The 16,066-nt window shown below is 33.4% G+C and overlaps 2 protein-coding genes across 4 annotated transcripts in view; both read right to left on the reverse strand.

Moving 5' to 3' along the window:
* Window positions 1–15,273, reverse strand: part of LOC132725958 (uncharacterized) — a 24,284-nt gene extending 9,011 nt beyond the window's left edge. The window contains exon 1 of the mRNA XM_060711189.1: window positions 15,154–15,273. The gene's annotated coding sequence lies outside the window, so the exon portion shown is untranslated. The remainder of the gene's footprint in view (window positions 1–15,153) is intronic.
* Window positions 4,662–10,871, reverse strand: LOC132726004 (uncharacterized). Of its 3 annotated transcripts, XM_060711262.1 has the most exons (4): window positions 10,276–10,871; window positions 9,439–9,619; window positions 6,946–7,080; window positions 4,662–5,541 (listed from the first exon to the last, which is right to left on the reverse strand). In XM_060711262.1, exons 2-4 carry the CDS (start codon window positions 9,458–9,460, stop codon window positions 5,405–5,407), a joined length of 294 nt encoding a protein of 97 aa, XP_060567245.1. In that variant the 5' UTR covers window positions 9,461–9,619; window positions 10,276–10,871; the 3' UTR covers window positions 4,662–5,404. The 3 variants fall into 3 exon arrangements, with proteins under 3 accessions (XP_060567245.1, XP_060567237.1, XP_060567229.1); XM_060711254.1 differs by lacking the exon at window positions 6,946–7,080; XM_060711246.1 differs by lacking the exons at window positions 6,946–7,080; window positions 10,276–10,871 and having other exon boundaries at window positions 9,439–10,268.
* Window positions 15,274–16,066: the final 793 nt, after the last annotated feature.

Below are 16,066 nucleotides of genomic sequence, written 5' to 3' on the forward strand. Positions count from 1 at the left end.
TTACCTAATTCAGAACAAAAAACTATTACGAGGTATTTCCAATTTTCTATAATTATTTTACCGTTTAAGGTGGAAAAACTTGAATGATGTGTTTGAAAAATATCAATGTTTCTTAAATATCTATCTAAAATTGTATAAACAATAAATTGTTTATACTGAAAATCTACAAAATTAAAATCCATGTATTCGTAGTGGCATCTGCCATAATAAATAGAGATATTTTCTGCGTAAACTTGTGTGTTTGTTTTATGTTCGACCTTCTCCGGTCTTCAACTGTCACCGGTTTCCAAAGACCTTCCCCCTCCTATATTGATCGTTTATTCAATTGTCAACTATATTCCTGATACAAACGTTTTTTTATCTCCCTCCCCCAAAAAAGTGTTAAAAATAGTTAAATTAAATATCTTTACATCATTAAAATGTTCACCGCAGGAAACCATTTTACTTGTCAGTGTTTAGTATATGTTAAGTACCGTCAACTAAACTGCTAAAGAGCAGCACAACAGAGTACATTACATAAATATCTAATTGACGCACGAAAACTCACTCACAATATGCACATTTAGAACGTTTTCTTGCAGATAAATTAAAATGTAGTTCTCCTTCAGATCTAAAAGTTTTTCTGAATGGGGTAAGTGCCTGTTTTTTTTGGTCTTTTCACCGTTTCTCCCCAATACATCGTCCTCCATTTTGACATAAATCGGAACCACGCGAACCTGAAGTAGAAATTTGAATTACCCGGTAGGAAATGACGAAACAGAAGACCATGGTCTCATCTCTATTTTTCGATAGTGTAAATATACCTCCGACAATGTAATATATTTTTACAAATGAATGATATTAAGTCTTGTTATTGTTATATAAAAACATGTTATGAATTTGACGAAATAAATGTGATATTATATGTCAGTAAGCACAATAGTTTTTTTCCTTAAAAAAAAACTGTTTTAACTAGTACTACTTTTTTAGCGCATGAGGGTCAGAAACGTTTAACAACTTCGACCCATTTCTCCTTATATAGAAAAAGGAACAGCAATTTATTTTTCTTCGTTTATCAGGGCGCTTTTTCTGGTCATGTCATAAATAGAATCTTAATTTTCGTGTTTTATGTTTGTATTAAATTTATTAAACGAGTCATCTGAAAACGATAAAAACTCGGCAGACCTGTATATATCAATGTAGTTTTTCCACATATGTTTCCAAAGGGGCAGAGGGTAACGAACATTGCCAGCAGCAAAAAATGAAAATTAAAAATATATATAAATACTTGTAAATAAATATAAACAAAGATAAAAAATGAAATGAAATTAAATTAGCTCACGACATCTTAAGCTGGTATTGGTTCATTTTATCTTGGGATTTCCATTCAAACAAAAGTGAAAGGGCACAATAGAAAGAAGTGCACGAAGTTTTTTATTTACTGAATTCTGTTACAACAATTGTTTAAGAAGTTGAGATAAAACAGTTATCATAATATGAAACTCGTTAGTTACAGGGGCGAAATCTTGGGGTGTTTCTGAAGAAAAAAACCCCCCAAAAACCGCCACGCCATATTTTTAACAGAAACAACAGAAGTCACTCCAGCCATTTTATAACTCGTATCATATAGTTATCACTATGACTTAACAATTAAAGTGTGCCGTTAAACTCAAACAAAGAAAATTTATCACAAGTTATTAACATATGACACGTATTGTCCTTCTGTTATGTTTAAGAATTTGTATAACAAGTTTTTGGCGACTTTAAGTTAAACAAATTTGAAAGCTTTAGTCTAAACATAATGTAACCAAAATCATAATAATTAGGACTTAAAGGCTAATCTTACACAGGATGGTTTGATTCTGTGGTTACTTAACCCTATACTGTCTCCAATATTATTACGGTAAATTGAACATCTTTTACAGACAGTTCACCCTACAAATTACCTTTTAACAAAGCCAGTTTGTCGCGGAGTTATTATTAAGAGTGACTGCCTTAAGTAACTTGTTTAAATGTTGATATGGGGTGATCAATCGCGGCCATGGAAATTTTATTGCTGAGACAGAATGAAATCCATGAGGAAATGGTATAAGTCCATGTCCTCCGTACAAGCATTAAATCCGAAAACATCAGGTGACTTTAACAGGTCTAAAACAATGCAAGAGTATGACCATTCATACCTTCAAACTATCCTGTCTTTGAAGTCCGTTGTTGCGAGAAATAAATATGTGAAAAGGAAATGCTATATGCAACAGAACGTGAACTGTAGTTGGACATAAATATATTGGTTTGCATACAATATATAAGATAAATGATTTAAAATCATAACTCATTGAAATGGTTCTATCTCGATGCATTTTTATGTATATATTTTTCGATTTCGTTTACTTTTGTATCTGAAAAGATGACACAATGAAAAAAATTCTCACCTTGCTCCCACACTTCATTTGTTTGTTTATTAAACATATAGGGCAATCGTGTATGATAACTTGAAAAATATGCACTGGGTAAAGAAAAAGGATGTTTACATGCCATATGATGTCAAACCAAATGCCGTCATGAACAAAAAATCTCTTCTTTTTACCATATTGACCAGTTATGTATATTTTTCTTGCATTGTCAAACAATAATGAAACGTTATAGTTCAAGTAATTGTATTTAATCCTAAAATGATACCGGTTAGCTATTCTAAATACCGTATGACTAGCTTTTAACGACACTTGATTATAATGATATTCGCAGTATACCGACATATCTGTTCGGTAACGATTTTGATGTTTATTTAATTTATATAGAATTAACCTGCTTGGGACGACACCTATGATACCGGATGAACAACCTTACTTCTCAGTCCCAATACGTATGAATATTCTTATTGACCCTTTTATATGCCGTCGCTAATAACATGTTTTCGTTCACTTTATTTGTTTTCATTAAACATGTATTAAGTAAAGATATTTATTTTCTAGCCTTTTTGTCACAATAAGTACATATTCAATTTAGTATTAAAAACAAAAACAACAATTAATAAACAAACAACAGGATTACGGACCCTAATGGGCACTTTCAAGAATAACAAAGAAACATTTCTTTTTCAAATATATAATATTTAAGCATGTTATTGCAGGATTTTTAACATCTTTTACCATCTACAACTCTAGATATTTGTGTTTCAATATGGTCACCCTCAATTTCGGAAAATGGAGAAAATAAAGTGAAGACCTAAGTAACATAACAAGGTCTAATTTTCAAAAGTATAATTTTAGACTATCTAAATATGTGTTTTATAGTGTACTTCCATCAATTCTATGAAAATAATAATACAAAAACTAAAATATTTTCATATTTTTTATTTTTCAGTATCAAAAATGTTTCAAAACGGTGCTCGGACAATGCATTTTTGTTTAAAAATTTAATCCAAATACCAATTTTAACATTTTTTTAAAAAAAAATTATTTATATTCAATAAAAATAGAATAGATAATAATTATCTACATCATTTTAGGAAACAAATCACCAATTTTTAAGAGATTTTACCATGGCTATTTCATTTTATAGCTTATTGAACAAAACATGTGTCAATTTTCAAATAGTCCGAAATTGGTCGAAAATATTCATAATCTAACAAAAAATGTACATTTATAATATCAAACTTTCTTTTGAAGTAAGAACTACATAGCAAGTTACCTGATAGTTGTCAGAAACTTATCAGTTAAATTAAAAACACCTTAGAATAGATTTTAATATGTGTTATTCATATTTATAAAAGGTATTCTCAACCTCAGAAAAGGGAAAAATAAAGATAAGACCTAAGCCACAAAAAGAGGTCTTCTAATTCTCACTATTTTCACTCAAGACAATCAAAATATGAGTTTTCTTGTGTTTTATGGAGTGATACCATTAACAATATGAATACAATAATGTTAAAACTAAAATGTGTTCATATTTACTACTTCTCAGTATCATGCACACTTCGATCAGTGCACGGACAATGCATTTTCCATAAAAATTGAAACCATTTTGTAATTTTTTTCCATTCTTAAAAAATCGGTTAAAAGTTCAAATCTCACTAGAAAAAACATTGATCATCTTTACCATTTGAAGAAATTAATCAATAATTACTAGAGACTTTTTACTATGGCCAATTCATTTAATAGCTTACTCAACAAAATAGATTTAGGTTTTAATTTTTTTTTTTAAATATTCATACCCTGAAAGAATTCTGTATCATAGATTTTGAACTACTTTTGCAGGAAAGAAATTTAGCAAGTTCTGTTAGAGTTTTCCTGTACTATAATGAACATGTAAAAAACAATGACACCGCCTTAATCAGGAAATATATAAAAAAAATGAATTTGGTTACCATTTTCCATAATGCAAAAAAAACCCAACAAATTATCATTTGTTATCATTTATGACCAAAATGCTAGAAACAAAATGAAAGTTACAATTATCACTGAAATAAAATGTTACATAGAAAAATAGAATACAGTACCATAAAAATTACTATTTTATGATATATGACTGGTTATATGACCCTTAAATTGTTGGTACATAAATATAACCAAAGCTGCTTCAAGTTATTATAGCAACCTTTCAAAAGTTTCTACAACAAATTGATAATAATGAAGGAATATTGTTTTTATGTTCAAAAAATTATATTCATTACAATCTTTTGATAAATGATTTTACAAACAACAGTACAATAATTAACAAAATACTGTAATTACATTATCACCTCATTATTTCTTAAAATGTTCAACAAGTTTTGGTATAACACTTTCTATAACTCTTTTAGTGTTAGTTACACGTGGCTGGCTTCAGAGTTCTTACATGTAAATGTATTATGCAATCCCTGTCTAAGATATATTTTCTTCAGACTATTCAAATTTAGACCTGAACTGGCAATATTTTCAGCTGTGGCCAATTTACAAATGCCACAAGCAACAATACCTTGTAATGTACACAGATTTTTTGCCTTTTCTTTGCTGGATAAAAAGTTAAAGTAAACAGCCTTGGAGAAAAAGTAAATTTCATCAGGTCTTGTACAGATATCAATGAGCAGCTGTGAGAAAGTATTTTACACAAAGCTGTAACATCATCTTCGGCATTATGTGCATTATATGTTTATTGTAATAGTCACGAGCAAGGTCTTCCTGCTTATATGAAGGTCTTCCCGGGAAGGTTTTTCTAAATAACATTAAAGTGTCCATTAATCCTTGTGCACATTTAAAAAACCTATCTATTTTGTTAGTGTTGCATAAGGCTGAAATAAGCACAGGGAAGTCAAACCTTCTACCATTGTGGGCAGTTACAATAACATTACTGTATTTATCAAGCCACTGTAAAAGACAGTCCAAAGCACAATTGATGTCAACTGTATCAACAACAGTCCCGTTTACTGTCATAATGTCACCATTGACTGTTATTCCTGTAGCTTGCTGGGCACTGTGTTGAAATTGGCATCTTGGGCTTGTACATATACACAGAATGTTTGTCCTATGCCACTGTTGACAACCTTGGCAGCAATCTGCGTTATGTGGGGCATTTGTCCAGCACAAACTGAAAATTTAATTACTTCATATTTAAACTGAACAGGACTATTCTATTTACACATCTAATTCCTTTTTTCTTTCAATATACAATTCGCTCATACTTTGAAATCAAAATGAAAATAAGAGACAACAAGGAACATCGCAATGCGATGCAACCAGGTTTTCAGCAAAATATTTCACAGAAGCTTTGTCATGAAGGGGCATTTGTTTTTAATTGAACTTTTAGGAGGAATTATGGCTTTTTTAATATTCCTCAAACAAAAATGATTGAGAAATTTTATGTTGTCTATTCGCCTTTTTTTCCCAAATGTTTTAGAAAGGTAAACAGTACTTTATTTTTGCTTAATTTTTGCATTTTTGCCTCTCTTGTCATTTTCTTTTGTCAACAATATTGGCGTGTGGTGTTTTGTGCGATATCAAGAAAAGTATGTTCACAATTTTAAAAAAATACTTGAATGATGTCTTGGAAGAAACATGGGAATTTAGTGAGCGCCAGGGCACTTTATGATATAGCTTCTGTGAAAGTTTGGTCAAAAATCCATTGAGAAATGTAGGAGAAGTTGCGCACTGTAGAAATTGTTCACTATATATCTGTATAAGGAAAAAATATACAAAGGGCCATAATTCGGTCAAATATTATCCAATCACAAAACCCCAACAATATGTGCCAGGCACTTGAAAACAAAGCTTCTAAGAAAGTTTGGTCAAAATCCGTTGAGAAATGTAGGAGAAGTTGAGCACAGAAGAAATTGTTCTCTATATATTCTGTATAAGGAAAAAATATACAAAGGGCCTTAATTCGGTCAAATATTATCCAATCACAAAACCCGACAATATGTGCCAGGCACTTGATAACAAAGCTTCTAAGAAAGTTTTGGTCAAAATCCGTTGAGAAATGTAGGAGGAGTTGCGCACAGAAGAAATTGTTCACTATATATTCTATATAAGGAAAAAAAACAAAGGGCCATAATTAGGTCAAATATATACCAATTGCAAAACCCTGGCAATATGTGTCAGGGCACTTGATGACAAAGCTTCTGAGAAAGTTTGGTCAAAATCCGTTGAGAAATGTAGGAGGAGTTGCGCACAGAAGAAATTGTTCACTATATATTTCATATAAGGAAAAAAAACAAAGGGCCATAATTAGGTCAAATATTATCTAATCGCAAAACCCCGACAATATGCGCCAGGGCACTTGATGACAAAGCTTCTGTGAAAGTTTGGTCAAAATCCATTGAGAAATGTAGGAGGAGTTGCGCACAGAAGAAATTGTTTACGCCCGCCCGCCCGCCCGTCCGCCGCCCGCCCGCCGACATACCTCAATCTAATAACCAGTTTTTTCCTTCGGAAAACCTGGTTAAAAATTATTTTAACACTTATATATATACATGTGCTAAAGAATTCTACTCACTAACGTCTGTAGTCTCTAAATCAAGTGCAATCATTGTTATTGGGTCTGATAGAGGTGGTATGGGTTTAAAGTCACCACGTGGAACAGCATCAGGTATCCTCTCTACATCAATATCTTCCTGCCTTTCTTCAATACCTGAAATCAATATATATAATTTTTACAATTTATGATTTATAATTACATACTCAATTAACATCATGTCTATTTTTTTTTATATTTTAATAGTCTAATCTGCATATGTATGTCATGAACTAAAAGTCTTTTAGTACCTGACTGATAAGATGCGCCCTCTAGTGCTTCATTAGCACTTTCAATCCGGGGTTTTGACTCTTAAAAATTAAGAAACGCACACATTTTACTGATTGTGATAAAATCTCCACAAGAGTCAATTTGTCACATGGGAATTTTCAGCTATGCATAAATTATTACCTTGAATCCACTCCTAGCTACCTATCAAATCCTAGATATATCAAACTCCATTAAAATGTCATTAAGCACACATGTTTGAAGTGCTTTACACACATGTTTATAGCCTGTGCACTGGAGCGTGACATAGCAATTGCAAATTGACAGTGCTAAAAATAGCTTTACACAACTGATCAGAATTACAAACTGAGGTGTCAATTATTAATTTTAAGTAGATATGTATGAAGGTTCTAATGTACATCTTTACCTAGAGCACATTATATGTTATTATATAATATGATATGAAATTGAAGATCATTTAATAATAAATATTATTCATTAACAGAATCAACAAACCAGCATTAATGCTTTCCTGGAAATTGGATTCCTCACATTCACTCAGGAGCTTTTACTTTCCCATTCAAACTGAATCTCAAATACATGTATTGAGAAACAGACAGCTCAATTTTATTTGAAAAATTAAATCATTTATATTTTATATCAATATTACATTATGTACATTCAGGCCTCGACATTAGCGGTGGTCCGTTGGTCCGAGACCACCTAAATTTTGCAAGGACCACCTAATTTTAAAATGCACTGGTCCATCGGACCACTTGAATTTTCTGGTTTGTTCAAGGCTCATTTGGGAGAATGGCGATTTGGTCAAAAACATGTTATATACATTTTGTTTAAAACCATTTGTCCTATGAACATGTATATGGTTCATTAATAGATTAGTCTGATTAGTTAAAGAAGGCCTTAAATCATTAATAACTTTCATTTTAAGTCGCTAAAATGTTGTCTATGCAAGTTAAAACAGTTAAGAATTTGTGATACTGGAAAAAATACATCTAGTAATTCTTTGCTAGTTATCTTTATTTTTACTGTTTAACGATAAGAGATCCATTTCTTCCAGAGTTAAAATTACTTTTTTTTAAATAAAAGGTTAAAAATACTCAATGTAAAAAATAAATATCAACCAACAAGCAACAGGGCGGTAAAAATTCTATATTCATAATAAATCTGTGAGAAAAATAAGCTAAACTATAGTTAAATATAAAGTTGTTTTTATTTTTTATCCTTTAGATATTTCCTTGTTTTAAGAGTTTTATTATTTTCTATTTAAAATGTTAATCTATAAAAGATACATGTAATTATCATGATTATAAGACGTACCACGTATCAGCAATGAATATTTGAATAACAGTAAGAAAAAAACCCAGACATAATTGGTTTCACTATTCCCTAACTTGAGTTGAGGGTGAAATCACTTCAATATAAAAGTTAACATAAATAAGAGCCCTGTTGTGTATTTTTTAATGAGCTATGAAAAAAAAAACAAATAACTTCACGACAGAATACCTACTAACTTGCTCTCCTTAATTTATGATAAGATAAAAATATATATCTAAAATGTCTGTTTTCTTTAAAGATTAATAATACATCTTTGACAAGTTTGTCATCAATTTTAAGCATACTTTTTTTCTAAACTTGCCGTAAAATGATATTATAATAATAATTGACCACTTGGTTTCTGAAAGGACCACCTTAATTTCAAATCTAGTGGTCCGGCTTACCACCTGATAAAAAAGTTAGTGTCGAGGCCTGACATTGTAATCTAAATCCAAGTTACATTTTATTATTAGTTTTACATTACCAGTAAACATATTAACAAACCCTTACATCCATAAATTATTTTTTAGCAAGTTGTATTAACTATGGGTCATTAGATTTAAATTTTGTACTTTTGTTTATCATTTCAGTGATTTTATTGTGCTTTAGACTGTCCTTTATTTATGTAGCTGACTATTGACTGAAAGCAGAGTTATTTTTCCAGCATTTTTGGAAACATGAACCATATCCAGGAATTTATTGATTAAATGAATACAAAGAATCACTGTCTGGGATGGCATCAAACATTTAAGCACCATAACAGTGAAGAAAGCCCTTGATTTCAAAGAATATCTACAGCTTATGCAGTCTAAATAGACATGTTCAACTTGATGTTGTACAAAAACATACAGATTGGTAACAAATGTTGTGAAATTACAACTGATATAATTTATTAATACACTTCAAACTCACTGTATTTCCATACTGAAAGCATTATGAGCAGCTGTTGAAGTTGATTTAGATGCCACACACTCGATAGCTTCTCCTGCCCTGCGTTCCATTTTTTTCAGCTTGTTAGTGGACAATGTTGGTAAGCTGAGGGTGGACAGCATATTGTTAACCTTTGTTGGACCTCCAATACTGTCTATCATAGCTGAAAATGAGTGAAACTTATCATTTTTTCTATAATACATATTAACATTTCTCAAGACGTGACCCAAAACAACTAAATTCAACATAGAAAAGCTATTTGATAGGGGTCACATATTTTACAATGTACATGTAAGAATAATGTAAGCTCCTGGATTCAACTGTACGCATTGGTCAACATGGCAAAAATTTGTGGTTTACTAAAAATAAAATGAATATGATAATAGTCAAACTTTCATCATTTAAACTTATAATTATCCACACAAGTCAGACTCATATAACATGGAACAGATATGTGGAATAGATAATTATTATAAATATAGATCTACATGTATATAATATATATTCCAAATATTAACACAAATAAAAAAGGTAAAGAGGGCCTAGTTGACCAAAGCAGAGTTTATACAAGGCTGATATGATTTGAGGACCTAGTTAATTTTAGGTCCAAGCTGACCTGATTGAGCACTTTACAATACACCCCGACACAGTTTCTGCCTGCAAAAGATGCAAGCTATCTAGGTTAATACATTTTCTCCTTTATATAATAATAAAATAAACATTGAACATTTGATAAAATTGACTTTAAATGCATAAAATGTTCTTATAAGACAACTATGTTTATGATCACATGAAACAAAATATGTGTAAGCTTTATACCTGTACCAAGCTTGGTATTTACTGCAAAACAAGGCATGCCTGATTTTCCCCTGTGCCTGTGGGTTTTCCCATACGGAACAAAGTTAATAAAACCGCAATTTAAATTTTCGCACTGCACATACAGATATCCACCAAGTCCCTTCTTAATTACCTTTTGTACACTGTATAACGTCAGTGGAACCGGTCCTAACCTGCACGATTTGCAAAACTTCAAATATTTTTTCAACAAGAAGTTGAGAACACCTAGTTCAATGATTCGCCGCCCGATTTTCCACTGTTGCGTAAGATTCTGGTCACTAAACACTTCAGCAGAATTACCACTTTGCACAGAATTGTCCGTTACATAATTATGTTTAATTAAAATCCTTTCAAACTTCTTAATTTTAACGTTATTTGTTTTTTGACGTACCGGCCACGATAGTTTCGCAAGGGAGCGGCCATATTGCTTCCTGTGAAAACTGACGTCACAGTCGCTAAAAATAGGTTATACGATAAGTGGCGACAAAAGGCGAGGGTAGCTTCGGGCCTTCTACGACGTTTCACGATTTTACCCGATATTTACCGATTTATTAGGGTCCGTAATCCTTAATATATACATATTTAATAATGCTGAATTGCAACAAAGTTTTAAGATATATTTTGCTAGGACATTTAATAGTAGTGAGTCACAATGTTCTTTAGTATGTGAGTCACATTGTTCTTTTGAGTAATTTCAACTTGAATATATTATTACAGTCTTTAATTCCATTTTATTTAGTTCCGCCCATTGTTTTCTCGTTTAGGGCACACGCTTTTTATTAATTGGGGACCATACGCCGCTTTTCATGGAATGGCACGGAAGTGTCACATTGAAGATTCCATGATAACCGCCGTATGAACACATCTGCGGATGTTTCTAAATTCAAAATTTTACTATTTCACGTTTAAATGTTGAATTCTGCTTAAGCCGGTGCTAGGGGGCGTGGACGGTAACTTGCACTTTCCAGTACCGTCCATGAACAGGCTCAATCAAACCGAGCCTGCAACATTTTCAATTTTGCCGTGTTGGGCTTTCTTTAGGGACTCTGTATTTATCTATTTGTTGAGTCCCAGCCAGATGTTGCAGAGAAATAGCACAGAAATGAAATTCGGATGGACAGATAGACAGATGGTTGGATGAACGGACTGATAACGCCCAAACAATATCCCCCTTTTGATTCCATCAGCAGGGGATAATAAACTTACATCTGGATAATCAGCAGAATAACCATGCTCGTCATCTGAAAAGAATTACAACAGTAATAATTAATAAATCAAAAAGGACAATATATATAGACTTATATATAGACTACGCTTTCCTCTTTTGATTGCATCTGACGGACCAAGTGGGAGACTCTATGATGGATAGTTCGTAAAGCCCTTTGGGACTGAATTGTCTTAATGTTCGTCTTCTGCCTTGCTTCGTCGGGCCCTTGTAGGTGATTTTCTTGTTGCTCTGTCTTCCTTTAGGACATTGAGTACTTTTGTTATGGTCATTGGGTTTACTTTTATATGTTTCTACATGATCATTTTAGTGTTTTACTTATTTAACCTTTTGTAACCATGACAACTGTTAGAATTTCACTTGGCGGGGATTCATTTTATTTACACTGTCTCGTTTATAGGAACATGGTGGGGCTAAGAGCGAGGTTTGGTGCACCATTAACCGGTTTAAACTCCCCAGCAGTCATTATTATGCTGCTGACCGTTCCAAGGCGGCGCCCCACTGTGTTCCTCAGATGTATGTCTATGTTGTTTCATACTGTTTTGGTGACACTTTTGCTTGTGTCCCTTGTTGTTTTCTCGTCTACGGTAAGTATCTTCCCCATTGCCTCTAGTTTTTATTTCTTTGATTAACCCCCCCCCCCCCTTCCCCCGGTCTCCTGTCCCCTTCCCCTTTGTGGGCTTATTATTATTTTCTTTGAATTCCTAATCAGTTACAAATTATTTATCATTTAATGATTAACGTGTCTTTGCCCTGTCCTTTTTATGTTTGGGGTCCGCCTGGGCTCCTTGCCATTGGGTTCTTGTTGCTTGGTCATATGGGGGTTGCGTTCATTGAACGCCGCCTTTCCTTGTTGATCTTGTTTATCATATTTTTTACTCTGGAATAAAGAGAGTTTCATGCAAAATATTTTAACTCTATCCTTTATAAATTTAGAGAAGATGATTATATTTTCTGGTCCTTCGGGATCATTGATACCAACACTATAAAGTGTTGAGAATTGAGTACCGCTCAAGCCGGTGCTAGGGGGCGTGAGGGATGTTGCACTTATTCATTATCCCTCATGTACAGACTCAATCAAACCGAGTCTGCAATTCTTATGTTATTTTGTTGTGATTAATGCTTCCGAGGGATCACTTTGTTTCCAGAATTTTATACTTCACAACAGCAGGTGTCAAGTGCCGTGTGGCAGCTGTAAAAAGTTGCCCCGTACTTCACTTCAGTGTTGTTATATTTTCTGGTCCTTCGGGATCATTGATGCCAGCACTATTAAGTGTTGAGAATTGAGTACCGCTCAAGCCGGTGCTAGGGGGCGTGAGGGATGTTGCACTTGTTCATTATCCCTCATGTACAGACTCAATCAAACCGAGTCTGCAATTCTTATGTAATTTTGTTGTGATTAATGCTTCCGAGGGATCACTTTGTTTCCAGAATTTTATACTTCACAACAGCAGGTGTCAAGTGCCGTGTGGCAGCTGTAAAAAGTTGCCCCGTACTTCACTTCAGTGTTGTTATATTTTCTGGTCCTTCGGGATCATTGATGCCAGCACTATTAAGTGTTGAGAATTGAGTACCGCTCAAGCCGGTGCTAGGGGGCGTGAGGGATGTTGCACTTGTTCATTATCCCTCATGTACAGACTCAATCAAACCGAGTCTGCAATTCTTATGTAATTTTGTTGTGATTAATGCTTCCGAGGGATCACTTTGTTTCCAGAATTTTATACATATAAGATAAACCTATGGCTCCCAGAGGCGGGGCTAATTTTGACACAAGAGACAAAATTTTAACAAATTTGGTAGAGTACCTTAAGATGATATTATTTAACAAACATTAAAGCTCTAAAACATGATTAACAAGATCGACAAGGAAAGGCGGCATTCAATGAACGCAGCCCCCACCCGACCCAGCAACAAGTGCCAGCAGCAAGGAGCCCGGGAGGACCCCAAAGAAAAACAGGACAGGGCACAAGGCAGAGTACGGGCAGGCAAACCACTACATCAGAATACACAATTAGTAACTAATAAGGAACTAAAACAAAACAAATAAATGATTTAATATAAGACCCATAATGTCAAAAGGCACAGGGGAAGGGGACATGAGACACGGGGAAGGGGGGGGGGAATAAAATAAATAAAAAGTAGGGACAAAGGGAAGATACTTACCGTAGACGAGAAACAACAAGAGACACGAGCAAAAGTGTCACCAAAACAGTATAAAACAACATAGACATACATCTGAGGAACACAGAGGGGGCGCCTTGGAACGGTCAGCAGCATAATAATGACTACTGGGGAGTTTAAACCGGTAAATGGTGCACCAAACCTCGCTCTTAGCCCCACCATGTTCCTATAAACGAGACAGTGTAAATAAAATGAATCCCCGCCAAGTGAAATTCTAACAGTTGTTATGGTTACAAAAGGTTAAATAAGTAAAACACCAAAATGATCATGTAGAAACATATAAAAGTAAACCCAATGACCATAACAAAAGTACTCGATGTCTTAAAGGAAGACAGAGCAACAAGAAAAATCACCTACGAAGCAAGACAGAAGACAAACATTAAGGCAATTCAGTCCCAAAGGGCTTTAAGAACTGTCCATCATATAGTCTCCCACTTGGCCCGTCAGATGTAATCAAAAGAGGAAAGCGTAGTGTCCAACTGTAAATGGGTTGAACACTAAGCATGCGGTATGTCTTAAAATAGTAGGGTCATAACCCCTTTTAATAAAACGTTTCATAATTTTAGTAAACACAACAGAAAAATTACAATGACTTAAGATCTTACGAAGTTTGTAAACAACATCACCGTAAAAATCAGGCTGGCTAATCCCTTGTCGCAGAAGTGTTTTTAGATCACTATTGAATTTTGAAATTAAATCAAAGTTACGATTGTAAAATTTTACTAAATTTTACTTATTTTCTCTAAGCCTTGTACCTTTAGACAATAAGATTTTTTTATTTTTTACTATATGTATACAGTCGACTCTCGTTATCTCGAAGTCATCGGGACCGTCCAAAAAATATTGAGATACCGAAATGTCGAGATAAACATATTAGGGTTTGAATAAGGCAGAAATTGATAATGTAACATAACAAATATCAAGGCTCTACCACTTTTGGTTTTTGATAAGAATATTTTGTAAGATTTTGTTAAAAAAAAACTCTCAAAGAACCAGATTTTTTCAAGGAATTTAATTCTTTTAACAACTTTGGTAGAGCTTCATGCAATGGAACAAGCCTGCGAAGTTTCAATAAATTTGGCCAAGCGGTAATGGAGGTGAATTCATTTGAATAAAATATAACGGACGGCCTAACAGACGACAGACAACATGGTGTCAAAAAAGCTCAAATTATCACTTTGTGACAGGTGAGCTAACAAAAAAAATAGAAAAAATGTGGCCAAGCTCAGGAATGCTTCTTCAACTTATAAAGTATGCAGATACAATTTCTTTTCCACATTCCACTTTATATTTCTATCTGTTTTTGTTAAGTTCTTATGAAAAAACATGTCAAATTTATTTATTGAAGGCTTACTAATGTTTTTACATGCCTAAGAATAAAGATATACAAAGATAGATACATGTTCACACAATGACCTTGAAATAATATTTTTCTGCTAACAAGTATGGAGTACCTTTAAAATTGAGGTAATGTTTAGGTTCTATCTGATGCAGATCATCATGCTGGTCAAATATGACTGAGGCAATCCTGCGATGTTCACACTGCTTAAACTGGCGAAGAAATTCTGAAACAAAACAAGAGGGCCATGAGGGCCATCAATTACTCACCTGTCATACTGCAACCTAACTATTTCTACAAAATTCATTGTTAGTTCAAATTTCATTGTTGCAATTTATGGAAGTATGTACATGCAGATTAACAGGGGAACTTAAAATTCAAACTACATGTATAAAATTAGAGATTGCTTTTTAAAACTAGACATGTGTCAATGGGACACAGATGACCTCACACACTCTAGGCCATTATCCCAACTTGACTGAATGCTTTTCAACGTAAAAAACTCAGATGCACAACTACAGTCATGCTGTCCAAAGTCCTGTGAACTTTTGAGATTCTACCTCAAATACTTTTGTAGCTATGCATGACACAATTTCCAAAGAAAGGACTGATAGATGGATAGACAGACAGACAAGAGAAAATCTATATCCACCATCAAATATTTTGAGATATCGGTACGATTCTGTGTAGATTATTAAAAACATACATTTTCTGCTCTGAAATTAATGAAGATAAGGAAAGCACACCTGTAACTGAAGATTCCTGAAGAAAAAGAGCAAGAAGATAACTGAATACAGAAACAACACATTTTATATTTTTCAATTTAAAGTCTATATACCATCATAAGTATGTGAATACTGTCTAAATGAAGATTTTATTTCTCTGCAGAGTACTGGCTGACAGCTGCACATATAAATCCATTTCCCGTTCTCACAATTAAAGGTAACATACTTCCTTTCAAGCAAAATGAGATCTCTCTGCAAAGAAAAAAAAAATGAAAATTGGGTTAACGGTATAAACATTTTAAA

Source organism: Ruditapes philippinarum, unplaced genomic scaffold, assembly GCF_026571515.1.
Source record: "Ruditapes philippinarum isolate M1 unplaced genomic scaffold, ASM2657151v2 ctg2432_1_1_1_1, whole genome shotgun sequence".
Taxonomy (NCBI): Eukaryota; Metazoa; Mollusca; class Bivalvia; order Venerida; family Veneridae; genus Ruditapes; species Ruditapes philippinarum.